Here is a 16,649-nt window from a genome sequence, read left to right as displayed (position 1 = left end):
AATTAGCTTCGGTTAAACAGGCGTATAATAATTTGGGTAAATGTGTAAGCTAGATTTATTTTTTAACATCTTCATGGACACAACAATGATTTCCCTCGTGTGTTATTATTTTTCCTTGTAATAATATAGGCTATGATTTGCAAAAATGAAAACTGTTGCGTCTGTGTAGATGAGTTAATCAAAGTGTATGGGCGTTGTGCACACGCTACATTATGGCCAAAGCATGCGCCCTTAAAATACCATTTGAATAACACATGCAAATGCGCCAATAATTTGTTTTCTGGAACTGCAAAATAGCACCAGGGAACGTTTGCGCTAACAAAATAGGATTGATACATGCGTCGGTGTACAAAGTCAATTGAGCTGGGTGCAAGATAGGGTCCTATGTTTGAAAGGAGCACAGTGATAACAAATCTTAGTAATCAGAGCATTGTCAAGAATAATATCTACTAAAATACTATATTTTATTCATTTTCTATGACTTTATATCCATTTAAATGTACATGCTCCCAGAGCCAGCAAGCATGTATTTATTATTTATAACTTTCATTTGTATGCATTGCAAACGTTGTTTTTAGCAATTTTCCATCATATTTTCTTCCAAATTCCATGTTTTCTAATCAGCTATTTTATATGGAGTCCTCTTATTTGAGGTTGTGGATGATTGACCTGAAAACTCAAAGTTCGTATGGAATATGAAGATTTTTTCAAGAAAAAAATATAAAGTTTTTATTAAATATAAAAATGATTTAATTTTATAAGGTATAAATATTTGTTAAATGAAAACAATGAAGGGAACATACTTGCATTTAAAATGGGCTTCTCATGTAATTTTATGAACTTCCTGCTTTTTTTCTGAATAGAGATACAGATATTGGCTCTGCTGCACACTTCTACTATTAATATTATACAGTATATATATATATATATATATATATATATATATATATATATATATATATATATATATATATATATTAGGGCTGTCAAAAGATTAATCGCGATTAATTGCATCCAAAATAAAAGTTTGTGTTTACATAATATATGTGTGTGTACTGTGTATAATTATTTATATATATAAAAACACACACAATCATGTAAATATTTAAGAAAAATTGGTTATATTTATATATAAAATATTTATATATAATATAAATTATATAAATGTATATACAGTATATAAATGCAATTATTCCTTAAATATATACATGAATGTGTCTGTATTTATACATAATAATTCTACACAGTATACACACATATATTATGTAAACACAAACTTTTATTTTGGATGTGATTAATCGCGATTAATATTTTGTGCCAATATTAATATTTGATTAATATATATATGTATAGCTTAATTCCAATGTTTGGGTGTTTTATATATATATATATGTATGCCTTCTGTTTACCAATGCTGCATTTATTTAATCAAAATAAAGTAAAAGCAGTAATATTGTAAAATATTTTTACAATCAACTATTTTCTATTTTAATACATTTTTAAATCAAATTTATTTAGTTGGTGGTTCTTGGTTGGTGGTTTGGGTTAGTTGGCCACTGTGATTTAGGTCAACAGTAAAATTATACCATAGATGTACTTTTAAGCCATTTCTAACTAAATAATGTCAAGTCACATAGATTTATGTGCGGCATATTAACTGTAATTTTCACTTTCTCTGTCTCTTCACAGCTTCACCACACCCCAACCTTGGTGGGAAGCCGTGTTTGAAACTGAAGGTGTACGTCAAGCCTACAAGTGAGTGTGTTCCAGAGTCTGCCCGCCATGTCTGCTCTCTGTCTATTTATGTTATTTATGGTGATACTTGCAAATAGGTACCAGGAATCTCACATCCCAATCCTCGTGTCCAGTTTGATTTAAGCAGGTCAACCCTGGGAATTCTGTGAACACATGTATCAACTCCAGTAATGGGTGAAACGCTTAGCTTTGCTTAATTTATTTTCAGGAACTTTGTTCTCTTTACTCTGGACCTCCACTGATGACTAGGACAGCTTTTTTTATGGGGCTGATCATTCATGTACCATAGACGATGGAGCGATAGTGTTGCCCCTCGGGGGCACTTGCTGTAGGAAGCTATTCATCTCACACAGGGCAGATAACAATCAAAAAATGTTGACCTTCAACTAATCAAGGCAGGCAGGTTCAGACGTTAAGAGACATGCAGGGGTTCCCACACACAAGCCACAAGCACCAGGATAGCCTGCAGTTAAACACAGAGGTCTTGGTTTATTTAACCCCTCATCCCAGGTAGACATGCCATATGGGTAACACAGCTTAAATCACTCTCCCTCATGTCAGAATTGTCCAGAAAATATACTCATTAAGCTAGACTTTAATGTACAACATTTGCATTTATCACACATAGACCTGCTCATTGGCATGGAGGACTTGGCACTGAAAAATAGTGTGCAGCAAAATCTTGTGCAGCAAGAGGTGGACATTTTGAATGCTCTATAGCATTTACACATTTTTTAGATTTAGTATTGTTTAGAACTTTTGAGTAGACATTGATATTTACTAGTTCTCAGTAGACAACATATTTGTTAAGTCCATGGCACGACATGTCCTGATATCATAATAATGAAAACAATTATAATAATTAAATTCTTAATTAAAGTAGCTGTCATAATATTTTATTATTATTTAGAAAAAGAATTCTCGCTATAAACATTTTGCTTATTAGCCTGCATATTACTAGGATATTGGCTGTTTATTAGTACTTATAAAGCATATATTAATGCCTTATTCTGCATGACCTTATTCTACATCTCTTATTTCTACCCAATAACTAAACTTAAAAGCTACAAAAAACACCTTACTAAATATTAATAAGCAGTAAATTAGCTTTAGCAGAGTTTGTTGAGGCAAACGTCGTAGTTAATAGTCAGTTTATACATATTTGCTTTTTGCTTCAGAGCTGAGTGGTTCTATTGTTCCTGCTCTGCAATCTTCGATGAGAGAGTGTTCTACGAGCCTTCTGTTCTTTGGGGAAGAAGCCTCTTCAGTAGGTGTTGGCGAGACGGCGCTTCAGCTGTGGTCGCGGTCTCTTTCAAAAAAAGCTGTTTTCACAGCTCTTTAAAGAGTGAGTGCACACAGCGGGCTGCACTATATCCCTGCTTGTGGTGCCAGTGAGTGTGAGTGCACACAGATGACCATCTCGGTGTTGCGGTCGAGACTCGAGTACCTCAGACGAGGTGGAGTCCCTTCACCTATCCCCCGATCTAGTTCCTTTTCTAGTGGCCACCAGAAAATGGCTATTTCGGCTGAGCACTGCGACCGTTGTGTATATCAGAACACAATATACACGTTGTGTATATTCTGGTTCTCAGAACTGATGGTCCTCACAACAGACCCTCCCTGGCGCATTCCTCTGAGGAAGGACCTGCTTTTTCACCCTATGGCACCCAAGTCCAGACCTCTAGAATCTCCACGTCTGGTCTCTGGACGGGATGTTGAGTAATTAGGTGGACTGCCCCAAGCATTGGTAGACCCCATCACTTCGGCTATAGCCCCCTCTATGAGGCGCATTGCATTGAAGTGGAACATGTTCGTTGATTGGTGTTCTTCCGACCATGAAGACCCCGGAAATGCCCGATCAGAGTTATGTATGCTTTCCTTCCTGCAAGATGGGTTAGAGTGAAGTGTCCCTCCACCCTCAAAGTGTATGTTGCCGCTATTGACGCACATCACAATGCAGGTAAATCTATAGGAAAGCACGACCTGATCATAGATTCCTGAGGGGAGCAAGAAAGTTAAATCCTCTTCGCCCTTACTCTATACCCTCTTGGGACTTGTCTCTGGTGCTTATCAGCATTTGCAGAGATTCCCCTTTGAACATCTTCAGGTAGTGGAGCTACAATGAAGACAGTTCTCCTGGTTGCATTGGCTTCCATCAAGAGCAAGGGTGGGCAAACTAAGGCCCGCGGGCCACATACAGTTAGGCTGTTTAATCCGGCCCGTCGAGTATTTAAAAAATTGTCTTAAAGATCGCATTCATTTAGCCTTTTTCTTGCAATACTTTGCGTTATATATATATATATATATATATATATATATATATTGCGTTGCATATATTTGACAATCGGAATATTAGATATTTCATGCCATAGCTAACAAATTTGTGAATATTTTGAATAAAAAAGGATAAATGAAATAGAAAGCAGATCATCATTCATTCAGCACTGTTGTGGCTGCGATGTGTCACGTGACAAGCAATGACGCGTCACCATGGAAACCATAAAGTGACACTCACACTTTCTATAAATAACGGTCATTTTGAAACACTCACGCTGGGGAGTCACCCGAAATGTTTTAAATTTACGTGTGAAATTAATAATGAGTGGATCAAAGAAAAGAAAAGCGGACAGTGAATGCCGAGTTTTTAATAACACACACGCGCGTCCCCAGCACTTTTAGATTTTGACCCAGCACTAATATTTCCGCCTGTGTTCTCTGATTTGTTACTTTGGCTGAATGTTAGTTCACTCAAGTCTATCACAGCGCAAATCATCTCTGCCATGAGCTTCAAATCTTGCGGTTAGCGCTCTGCTGCCTTTATGAAGCGAGAAAGCGGCAACGAACGGCAATTACACTGAATCGTTCTTCTTCACACCGTTGGAACAAGCCAACATAGAAGTTGCTCGCCATAGAAAAACACCTCTTCAGCGGACCGAATCACAAGCTGCTATTGTGAACGCGGCACTCCGCTACTGCTGAAGATTTTTTTAAAGGTTTAAAGGGGGGCGCGACCAAAAACGTTTGAGAACCACTGGGCTATATGGATTTTACGTCATAGGAATAATTATATAAATCATTATAGTAGTATAATAAATGTTTGGCATTCTAAAACACCAGTGATAATGTAATGTACAATCAATGTGCACAGTTCATGGGTTGAAGCCGGTTCAAGCTCTTAATTTTGAGCTCTTAAAGTGCACCAGATTGCTGCATTTAACCTTAAAATGTACAAAATTTTCTGGAGTTGGGGCCCTCTGAATTCTTAAGTCGGCCCTGCACATCCGTCCCCCGCACTTTTGAAAAGCTTGCTATACGCCCCTGAAGTGTGTATACCACGCATTGTATTTGTGGTGCTTATGATACGCAGTTTTCGCGTGCATATGATACGCACTTTATCCCTTGGAGGAGGTAGACCCAGCCCTAGCTTTGCTCTGTCCAGTCCGCACTTTGCTCCTCTACGTGGACCGAATGCATAGTTTCAGGACTTCAGACCAGCTATTTGCCTGTTACGAAGGCCAGCTGAAGGGGAAAGGCTGTCTCGAAGCAGAGGTTAGTGGATAGTGGATGCTGTTGCTTTGGCGTATCAAACCCAAGGCGCGCCTTGCCCGCTCTGGTTGAGGGTGCACTCTACTAGAAGTGTTGCTTCCTAGGCGTTGGCACAAGGCGCCTTGCTAGCAGATATTTGTAGAGCTGCTGGCTGGGCGAAACCCAACAAGTTCGCTAGATTTTATAGCCTTCGTGTAGAGCTGGTATTCTCCTGTGTACTCGCTACTAGGAACCCGCTCAGTGTTGGCTGTGTTACTCGGCTGCTCTCTCGGTGAGCCTGTGTCTTTCCTCTCTGCCGGTGTGTGTCCTAAGCGGAAACCAGATATGCAATGCGTCCGGTTCCGTATTTATACCCGCACTGTGGGGCAGTTTGTCAGGTGCAAATCTCGCATGCCAATGTCCATTACCTGATTTAGTTACACTAGAAATAGATTGGTCTCTCAAAGCGATCCCCAATTTGTCGGTACACTTCCGTCGTAACGTCTCCCTTCCCTCCTTCAGGGATCGAGGGTAACATGTACTGGATGTAACTGGATGTCCTTACTTATGCTCTCTTTTGACTCTTAAAGTCACTACCAGGAAATGTAATCTTAGATCATATGGGTAGCCTGGGAAAACCCAGACCACTTCCGGCAAATTTAGATTTGCTCTGCAAGTGGATCTGGCAAAGAGCCCATTGAAACCCATTTCCAATCCGTCTAAATCGCGGCACCAATCAGAAACGTTGGGGCGGGCTTTACACGATGACGTCAGAGCAGCGACGGTGACGCAGATTTTGTACATTCCAGAGATGGATGCCGCCGTGGAACATCACTCGTTCGAATCAGCTATCAACTGATCAACAGCTGTTTCAAGCGATTTAAAATAGTCATTTACAAAAACGGCAAAAGTCGTCAGAAGCCATTGCTACATCTTCCTGAAAATCACAAACAGAGAATTGCTGAGACTGAGAGTCTCAGATGTTTCTCCGTCGTTCTGATTGGTTTTAGTCTATCCAATTGCGCCCAGAGCCATTTGAGCGACGTCCGTTGGTGACGCCCCTGTGGAAATGAATTGTCTATGGAGCTTTGCCAGACCCTAACTCAGTTACAACTGAGAGTGGTCTGGATTTTCCCAGGCTATCATATGGGCAAATCATGTATGAAATCCCACGAACGCGAACTGTCTTCGGTGAAAGTGCCTTTAAAGTTTTTGCACCTTTTTCCTGGTATACATTGCAAAATCAGCAAAAATTTTACTGTTCACCGACAATGACACAACTTAAAATGAGGATAAAGGACTATTTGAGTACTAAATGCACATGTGCTGTTACTGAGAGCTGCTGGTGTTTATGTTAAATTGCCAAAATGTATTTTTTTGTTAAATGTTTGTATATGTACTTTTAATATGGAACTATTATTCTGCTGTCTTGGCCAGGACTCCCTTGAAACAGAGATTCTGAATCTCAATGGGATTATTTCCTGGTAAAAAAAATAAACAGACGATTTCTTAAAGCTGCAGTCCGTCGTTTTTCCTCTTTGTCGCCATCTCTGTTCGAAATCTGCAATTGCAGTTATTCGCGGAATTATTAACTGTGCGTGGGTAGTAAATCGGCATGAAACAGCGCGGATGAACACAATGTATTGAGGGGAACCTGTCGCTGCCGCGTCGCTGTGGATACTGTACTGTCATCAGCAATCTCAGAGTATACTTTTTGAAAGTGTCAACATTAGAATTTTCATCGGAAAATGTCATCTGAACAAGTAAGAAACATTCACTTTTGTTCTGACCAAATTCGGGGGGTGGGGGGAAGCATTGCAGTAGGCTATCATGCTGATTAAATCTAACGATTGCTTATATCACGTCAAAACGTGAAAAAAATATTTTTTCTGTAGCCACTCTGAAGTCCGAATTCTTTGGGTTTTACAACTGGTGAATCTCCAGTTGTCACTGGTGATTGTCGCTTTAAACTTTCGGGATCCGCCATACCAAGTGCTGAGCTAAATCTCCACCTCCATCATCCACACACGCTAGCCGGGGACTCCTTCTCTATGTGTACAGAAGTGACGTAATGACGCAAAGACATGCTCGAAATTCCCGCGGAAATCCACCAGTACCACTGGAATTCAATTTATCATTACAAGCTTACCGTTTTGAATCGAGGTAAGGCAAGCAGATCGTTTTGAACACGGGCTGGTTACGTTTTTTTTCAAAAATGTCTTTTTTGATATTTTTAAACCCAAAAAAGTGCCGGACTGCAGCTTTAAATGTAATTTTTACCTTAAAAATAGCATTGAAAAAAACCATTGAAAAAACAAATAAACATTAAAAACATTGATTGAGAAACTGTATAAAACCACCATGAATTACAGAGTCCTAAAAAACTTGTAATGTGCAATCTAAATGTCACAAACTGCTCTGAGACAAGAAGGTTGAGGATCCAAATGCAGTTTAATTGAAAGGGTAATCCACAATATTAATCGAAAACAGGCAAGAGATCAGAGCAGAGTAAATCATTCCAATCAAACAAACAAATCCAGAGGGTGAGACAGGAATGAGAAATCCGAGGGAACAGGCAGAGTCTCACGATAACCAGGACACAGGAGAAAAAGGAAACAAACACGCTCAGAAATGCAGTGAGACAACATACAAGACTTTGCAGTGAATGATAGAAAGAACCAGGCTTATATATGGTGAGCAAACAAGGAGACACAGGTGAAAACAATGAGTGCTGACGAGTCCAGGCATAGTATTATGGGAGATGTAGTTTGTGAGCGAATGACAATAGTTTGTTGTGGAGTGCCCTCTGGTTGCTCTCAAGGGCACTCCAGCTGTTGACTGTTACACTAAGAATGTTTAGCTTGAAGTCCCATATTTATAAAATCAAAAAGAAAATGGAATCAGAAATACAATTAGAATTGTTAAATTCTTTTAATATTTGCAGTCATAATTTAGGCATTGTGTAAGTTTCGAGGAGAAGCCTCTGCTCATGTGACAGCCCATTAGCGTGATGTAATTGTTAGCAAACAGAAGTGTTCCAGATAGCAGTTCAGACAATCGCATGCACATTGAAACAACGATCCACCACTCAGTCTATCATGTATCTGTTTACAAGAGGACTCATGACTCCATCCATCCTCCGGGTTTAGTGACATCAGCAAGCCTAAAATGTACATAAACCCAGCGCTCATGTAACCCGCCTGGAACAGCCTTACCTCGGCTAGTCCTCCTGACGTTTGCTGCTGGTAAACGACAAATGTTTAAATTCATCTATAGCTTCGGTTCTATTATATGAAACATATACGTTCAAATACATTAATGACTCGTTTTAACGTAGGTCAAACGACTTCTTTAATTATGTGAAGTTTTTCTTCATCTCATTCAGAAATGTAGCCTATGACTGCAAGTGTTCAGTGTCACATTCATAGTTAACATCTGAACAATGTCATTCCTTCTTTCACGCGGGCATTTAGTCATTACAAAACAATTTATTGAGGCCAAACATATAATAAGTTATTGAGGCCAAACATTTAAAATGACATTATAATCTGAAAAGTGGCCCTGCCCCCGTTTATCACGTCGCTTCACCACATGACAGCAGCAAGCAGGCTCCGATTGGTTAACGCGGCACGAATTCGCAGCAAACGCGTGACTGCACAAATAGCACTACATCAAATAATTCGCGCTTAACGCGCCAGCTACTCAATTCGCGCCATTCGCACGAACTTTACTGCGCGAATGAGGCGCATTCAACGCCTCATTCGCGCCGCAGTAACGCGTCTTTGCATTGACTTAACATTGAAATCACTTGCGCTTGACGCGCTATTCGTGTCCAGTGTGAACGCACCATTAGAGTACATTTGTGAGTCAGCTCAAACTTTAGTATCTATCTTTTCCAATGCAATCGAAAGTTACTCTGTGTGCATCTCACAACAGTTCCTATTCGAGCAATTTATAGATTACCTTGACAGAATATCCTAATTGAAAATAGTTAACTCCACATCAGCAACATAAATTCATCAACTAACCTTTCAGAGACGTCCAGTTGCATTCCACATGTTGTCACTTCTTCTTGAGTCTCTCCATCTTTGTCTGATTCTGTTTTAACATTAAAGGCAGAACAGTTTCTGTCATTTTAGTGTGTCTGCGTGAGGTAATCGCAGCTGCTAACACACGCAAGCTCTTGAAACCCGTCCTCTGCAGCAGCTCATTTGCATTTAAAGGGCCAGGCACAAAACGGTGCGTTTTTGCAAATCCTCAAAAAGTGATAACTTTAACAGGCTATATAAAAATATCTGTGAGGTATTTTGTGCTAAAACTTCACACACACACTCTGGGGATTTATTTGACATCTTGTGAAAATGGCATTTTACCACCCCTTTAAATTGATTCACAATTAACAATTTAATCTCTGACTGAATGTAACTTTAATTGATCGTTTGAATTCAAATTCACTGTTATCACCCTTTGTCCACTGTTGGACTTTAGAGGTGTAGAAAGTTGTTGCAAAGGGCTGCATATTGTTTCAGTAGGTTGTGGACTTTGGTATGTTTTCATGAAATAAATATAAGTGCATACAGGATGGAGAGTAACAAAAAGAACAGCAGATGCCTGTCAGTGAAAAACTTTATCATCCGGTGTGACCCATCCATGTCATTGTTTATTTTCCTTCTCTCTGACTGGGTGGAATCCTAGTCTTGTTGTAGACAAGGGTTAATCTAAACCCCAGACCCCATTATAATGTCTATAGAGATCAAGAGACTGGAATTGTTAGACCTGAGACAAAAGTGAACAACTGTGAACATGCTGATATCAAGATAAACTATAGGGCTGCACAATTTTGGGAATACATTTTAAGATTTGTTTTGGTTAAAATTGTTATTTAGAATTTAATGTTATTTAAAAAAATATATGTAATGAACACCAGGATTTTTGTGCCTTGTAGGCATATTGTTGGGCTGCATCAAATAATAATAACAATAGCCTATAGAGGGCGGCCTATAAACGGTTAAAAAGGAACACTTCAGTACACTACACTAGAGGAAAAAAATTATATTCCTTAGACGTTATGAAATGATATTGGAGTAAAAACATGAAGTCTAATGTTTGCCGCATTTTGCTTTTCAAAGCCACAGCGCGAGTGACTCAAACTCACAGCGCGTGCAGATAACGTTATTGAAGCGATCCAAACTATGAAACATTATTGTTAGCACATTATAAACATCCAAGTTTGAGCAGATATTAACGAACACATAACATTAACACTGGTCTAAACATTATAATATGCATCATAAATGTCATACTATAATGTATAACACTGGCCTGTATGACAAAAGAGTTATTTGAGTCGCTTTTGCACTGATAAGAAAAATTAATTGCCGGTGCGATTGCCGACCCCAGAGGGTTAAAAAGACACCTTTCAACAATTCTTTAAAAAATCTAAATTTGAACATTTATTGTACTTTTTGAACTATTGAAATAAATAATATAACAGATAATACTTCAATAAGTATTTTAATAATTCTCCCAGGTCTACCACTTATAATGCGGGAAATTCCCCTGCAAACATTGATTCACTTTAGCAAGTAGATTGTATGAGTAGCCTAAATTAATCCAAAGAGATTATACAATCAAATCAATCATTTAAAAAATTTCTCCAAGAGTTTCACAAACCGCATGAGTGTTCAGCGGTGCTGCGTCTTCTCTCTCTCTCGGTCTCTTAAAAGGAGAAAATTACAAATTACAGTGCCTGACATCGTACTTGCGAGTTCACACACCTTAACGTTAATTTTAGTGATCTCCGACTGGCGAAGTCAAACATCATTGAACACAAGTCGATCACAATTTTAGTGATCATCGACTGGCGAAGTCGAACACATCGACGTGAATAATAATCTTAGAGAATTTACAAATAGCGTTATAGCCAGCACTTTAGCCACCACAGCACCGGAGCACCACAGGGGGCCGTGCTCTCTCCTGTCCTCTTCACCTTGTACACATCTGACTTTGAGTATAACTCAGGGCTCTGCCATGTGCAGAAATACTCAGACGATACTGCAATAGTTGGCTGTATCAAGGATGAACAGGAGGGGGAGTACAGGAGCCTAGTTGAGGACTTCGTGAGGTGGTGCAGGACCAACCATCTGCAGCTGAACGAGGTCCAGAACCAAGGAAATAGAAGTGGACTTCAGAAGGAAGAAACCACATCTCCAGCCTGTGTCCAGCTGGGGTCCTTCAACATCTTCAAAAAACTGCTGCAGATGTTCTATCAGTCTGTGGTGGCCAAGCGTCCTCTTTTATGCTGTAGTTTGTTGGGGACGAAGCAGCAAGAAACGCTGGTCGACTGGACAGACTGGTAAGGAGAGCTGGCTCAGTAGTGGGCTCAGAGATGGACTCTCTGGCGACAGTGGCAGAAAGGAGGACCCTGGACAAACATAATTTCTACCTCCCTCTGCACTCTTTACCTCAATTTGCACTACATGTATACTGTTTACCTCCATCTGCACTCCATTTGCACTGTTTACTGTTTTGCACTGCTTACTGTGGCTACTGTGTTACAAGTTAATGTTCTCCCGGCTCCTGGCAAACATGTGACTATGGTGGTTGGTGTCTTTATTTTCACGTTCCGTGTAATAGTATCGCCAATAACTTGGGCACATTCAACGGGATTCTCAGTAGGTGTTTCACTTAGTGGGGAGAATCTATTTGTTATGGTAATCGGAATGGAAGAGCGGTGTTTTCTTCCACGACTAATGCGTCTCACGGTCACCCAATTGCCCTGCTGCACGGGCTCTACTACAGCCGGAACCGAACAATGTACAGAGTTCACTAAGCTAGTTGCATCCAAAGTAGTAAAGCCCTTGCACTCTTACAATTAACCTCAATTAAAGTTTGGATGTGTGTCTCTAGTTCTGAAATCTTCTCAGTCAGCCTGACTATCTCCCTGCATTCATCACATGTAAATTCTATGCTGACAGAGAAGGCTATGTTATAGATGTTACATGAAGTGCAAGTGACAATAAGAGGAGAAGATGACAAGACTCACCGGGTTTGTTGACTGATCCTACTCACCACAGTTGTTGGATATTTTAAAAATAAATAAATAAATAAAGAGCGCACGGATGGCACGCTAACAGGCTAGCAAATTACTAGTGTGTTTGTGCTAGCAACGATTTAGATTGAAGCTAGCGATGTCAGGTTAATATGTGATGATGAGTAAGTTATATTTAGCAGTATAAACAACAGGGAATGATCAATAATGATTCAAAACAGAAAAATACGAAGCTTACAGACGCAAACCAGACAGCAGCAAGGCAGACAGGAGCAATCGAGCAGGAGACAGGAGCAATCCAGTCAATGAACACACTATAATCTCTTCTGTGCAGAAGATTCCTGAAATGCACATTGCTGTTGTCAGTTTCTACTGTTTGTAAGTAACATGGAGCAGACAGAAAAAGGCAAAGGTGTAACATGATTATTAATATGCATTATTTCTCTTCCTTTCTCTCTCAGATGACTCTCTGTACGAGTCTCCAGAGCCTTTCCTGACAGATGACTCCAGCAGTGGTTGGGCATTGACGCCCAGCCTGTGGCTCATGCTTCCATTGCTTCTGCTTTTGTGTCCCTCATAGCATTATAATCCACTGAGCCTGACCACGCCCAACCTGCCCCACCCCATCATACATCACAATGACATGCCCCGCCCCATGAGATCTGGTGTCTAGCCAACAAACATTGCTCCTCACCTGCTCTCTGCACTGTTGAAATGGATTTTTACCAACCCTGCAACCCGGCTGGACATCCGAAATCAATCTCTAAATTACAATGACAATATGCCTTACCAAAATGCCCAAATACGGGCGTTCCTGCATAGGCTTTCTTGCTCGACTGACAAGAGACATGTGAAGTGGCCAGCATTTTTGAGTGTGCTGTACTTTTCTGCCGACATCCCACTATCATCCGCGTGTCAAGATTCAAGCGACTGTCATCTGAATCTCTCTGTTTGTCTGCGTTAACCACCTGTCATCTGAGCTCAGTTTTCACTATTGTGAGATTGTAAAAGTGTGCGAGTGAGTTTGTGCTTGTGCGTGCACGTATGCCAATGTTCTTATATGAACAGATGTACAGAGCAGTCACAGTCCCTTAAAAAATTACTAGAAAAAAACTTGTTCTATTACTCATTGAGAGAAGGAGACGAATCTATCTGTGAATCTGCCAAAGACACTACTTAAAACTTTTTTTAATAGGGGGAGTGGGTCAAATACTGGCTTTGGGAAGAGATCACATGCAACAATTTCAGGCTTTTTCGATTAATGGGAGGGGAGTGACAGACGACAGTGTAGATTTTTCTATATAATTATCTTTTTTCCCATACAAAAAAAAAAAAGAATGTTGTGTAGATTAAAAAAAAAACAATAGCTAGATATGGCCTTTTTTCACTGGTGCTCAATCTGAAATTAGTTTGTCTGTCTCAAACTGCAAAAATAATATTAATAAGTTTCTTAGTGAGTATTTTTGACTTGTTTTCCAGTAAAAATATCAAAATCTTACAATATTTTTTTATTTACCCAATTAGAAAATTATGCAGCCCCTAAAGTGACAGAAAAAAAGACTTTCACATGAGAAAAGTTTTGCATATGCACAACAAACTTTTCTCTGGAAATGTTCTTGTTTGCAAGCGCAACAGAATTAAACATTTTCTCGTTTACACTTACTATGTCAAGAGAACAGAATTGTTCTTGTTTTTTCACACAAGGTTTCCATATGTACATATTTCCTAATGTTTTTTTTTATTATTCGTTGTTTTTGCAAAACTGTGAAAAAATAACGCTTTTTTAAGTTTTTCATGAACACAATAAATGTCTCATTCACATGTGCAACGAAAAAGAAAAAAACTTTAATTTGAAAGTTTTGCACACAAGTTTTTTGTACACACATGTAGAACATTTGTGCACATGGCGCAAATGCCACTTTAGGGGCTCCATAACAAATTGTTTTCTGTTTTCATTTGTTTATATTAAGCATAAATCTTTTGTGAGGTTTACACTTAAACAAGAAAAAAAAAGAATTCAAGAAATATCCTCTGAAAACATCCTCTTAATATCTTACGCAGTTTTACACAACACAAAAATACAGATTAAGAGAATGAATTTTTGCAGTGTATACAGTGCCAAGTGGAAGAGGGATGTCTGTGTCAAAGAAGTGTTTGTTGTCAGGTCTCCTTTCTAACTTTAGTCCCACCCATCTCTCTCTCTCTCTCTCTCTCTCTCTCTCTCTCTCTCTCTCTCTCTCTCTCTCTGTGTCATTTTTGAATGTGGTCTTTTCTATGTGCTGCCACGCATAGATCTCCCACACTTGCACTTGCACCCTTTATCCGTGCTGAGAAGGACCGCTGAATAAGAGGCATCAGGACCCTGAGCGCCAGGTAACTGTGACATCATTATGACATCACAGGCTTTGGCGTAAAGACTGACGGACCGAGGCCTTGCACTGCAAATAGAAATGCTACATAACATGACATATGAGGGATTAAAATCCACATAGCACTTCTGTTTTGTGACAATTTCATTAAAAAAAGAAAGGAGAAACTATAAAGATGTGGGAATATTTGTGCTTTGGAATTGTTTTGTGACTGTAATAATATATGTCATGAAGATTTCAAGGCAAGTCGGCATGGATTGTCTACGAGAATGAAAAACGTTTTTTTTTTTTATGTCTGTTGGAACTTTTATATTTTACTTATTCCTGTGTTATTTTTAACTTTGCAAAAGAGCAACAGAAATTATTCATATGTGATATGAAATTATAATGTAGACCCTTGAATTATTAGAGCAACGATGGTACCAGTTCTGCAGTTAAAAGAGTCTAGACAAGTCAGATGTTGCTGTTGTTGTTGTTGTTGTTGTTTCCTGCTTGTATCACGATGCATTCTGGTACATGTAGTCCTGAATATTTTTTTTCTCCAAGTGCTACTATGAGATTATTTTTATTTGTTAATCATGTGGATAAAACATATTTTGAGTTTCTATAAAATGTTCAAATGCTCTGGCAAAGGACAACTACAAGAAGAAAAAAAAAGAAAAAACTGAAATAAAGCTTTTTTGTTTAAAAAAAATATATTTTTTCTTTACAGATTGTGAAATGTGAGTTTGTATAAATCTGTGTGGAATTAAATGCTTGATTTTTTTTTTTTTTTAAGTGAGTATTCAAAAGTTTTGGATATTTTTTGAAAAACAATACTTTCAGTAAGCAAGGATGCATTAAATTGCTAATATTTATAATCATTTTCTATTTTAAAAAAAGCTGTTCTTCTAAACTTTCCATTCTTCACTGAATTCTGAAAAAAATGCAACATGGTTTCTACAAAAAACAGTACAACTGTTTCAGCAATGACAATAATAAGAAATATTTCTTGATCACCATATTATAATTATTTATGTAGGATCACACTGAAGACTAGAGTAACGATGCTGAAAATTAAGCTTAGCCATCACAAGAATACCCTTCAATTTTAAATATATTAAAATAAAAAAGGTCACTTAACTTGTAAAATTTCACCATATGATTTTTTCTGTATTTTTGACCAAATAAATGCAGCCTTGGTGAGCATTTCACCTTTCCAACCCTACTTCCCGCCTAGTAAAGTAGCATCCTAATGGAACCTCTCATAACATTTTACATAGGCTGCAAACTTAGCATGTTGTATACACTGAAACATTGTTTATTATTTTTCAGTTTTGAATTAAATGAAAGTTTAAGATTATATAACATTAAATACATACGTGTCTTTTACGTCATTTTATATTATTGTCACTGGGTTTCTTGTAATGGATTCTGGGATTGCCTTCTCAAATGATTTCAGAACAGATTTTATGTCTTGTTGAAATGCTCCCTCTGTAGGTAGCTCACTTGGTTTGGACTTTAAAGTATCCCAAAACCCAAATTTAGAGAAAGTCTAATCTGTTTGATCAACATTTTTTTTTTTTTATGATAGAATTAGATGTTTTTCATCAGTATTACTTGTATTTTGATAAAAGCAAAGGATCTCAGACCAGGCAAAATGAGCTCCAGAGACATCCTCAAAGATATGGTAATATATCAATCACACAGAAACCAGACAACATGAAAGATCTTCCTTTGATTTTTATGTTTCCAACTTGCGGGGAGGGGGAGGGGGAGGGGGATGGAGAGGGGAGGGGGGGGGGGGGGTGGATTATCCATCAATTTAGCAGTGTAATTCAATAACTTAATCCCTGCTGGCCTTGTAACCCCTCCAGGACTCTGAAAACTTCACTTTGCACTGACAACACATTTTCCATTTCTAAATGTATCTTTCTCTTGTTCTGTTTGTCTCTCACTGACACACACGG

The 16,649-nt window shown here is 38.7% G+C and overlaps 1 protein-coding gene across 1 annotated transcript in view; it reads left to right on the top strand.

Moving 5' to 3' along the window:
• efna2b (ephrin-A2b) overlaps positions 1–15,408 on the top strand; it is a 146,335-nt gene extending 130,927 nt beyond the window's left edge. Inside the window, exons 3-4 of the mRNA XM_079598476.1 lie at positions 1,690–1,755; positions 12,793–15,408. Coding sequence (XP_079454602.1) covers positions 1,690–1,755; positions 12,793–12,911 — 185 coding nt within the window. The 3' untranslated portion in view covers positions 12,912–15,408. The remainder of the gene's footprint in view (positions 1–1,689; positions 1,756–12,792) is intronic.
• Positions 15,409–16,649: the final 1,241 nt, after the last annotated feature.

This window comes from Phoxinus phoxinus (assembly GCF_949152265.1).
Source record: "Phoxinus phoxinus genome assembly, chromosome: 22".
Lineage (NCBI taxonomy): Eukaryota > Metazoa > Chordata > Actinopteri > Cypriniformes > Leuciscidae > Phoxinus > Phoxinus phoxinus.
This window is presented reverse-complemented; position numbering and strand designations above follow the sequence as displayed.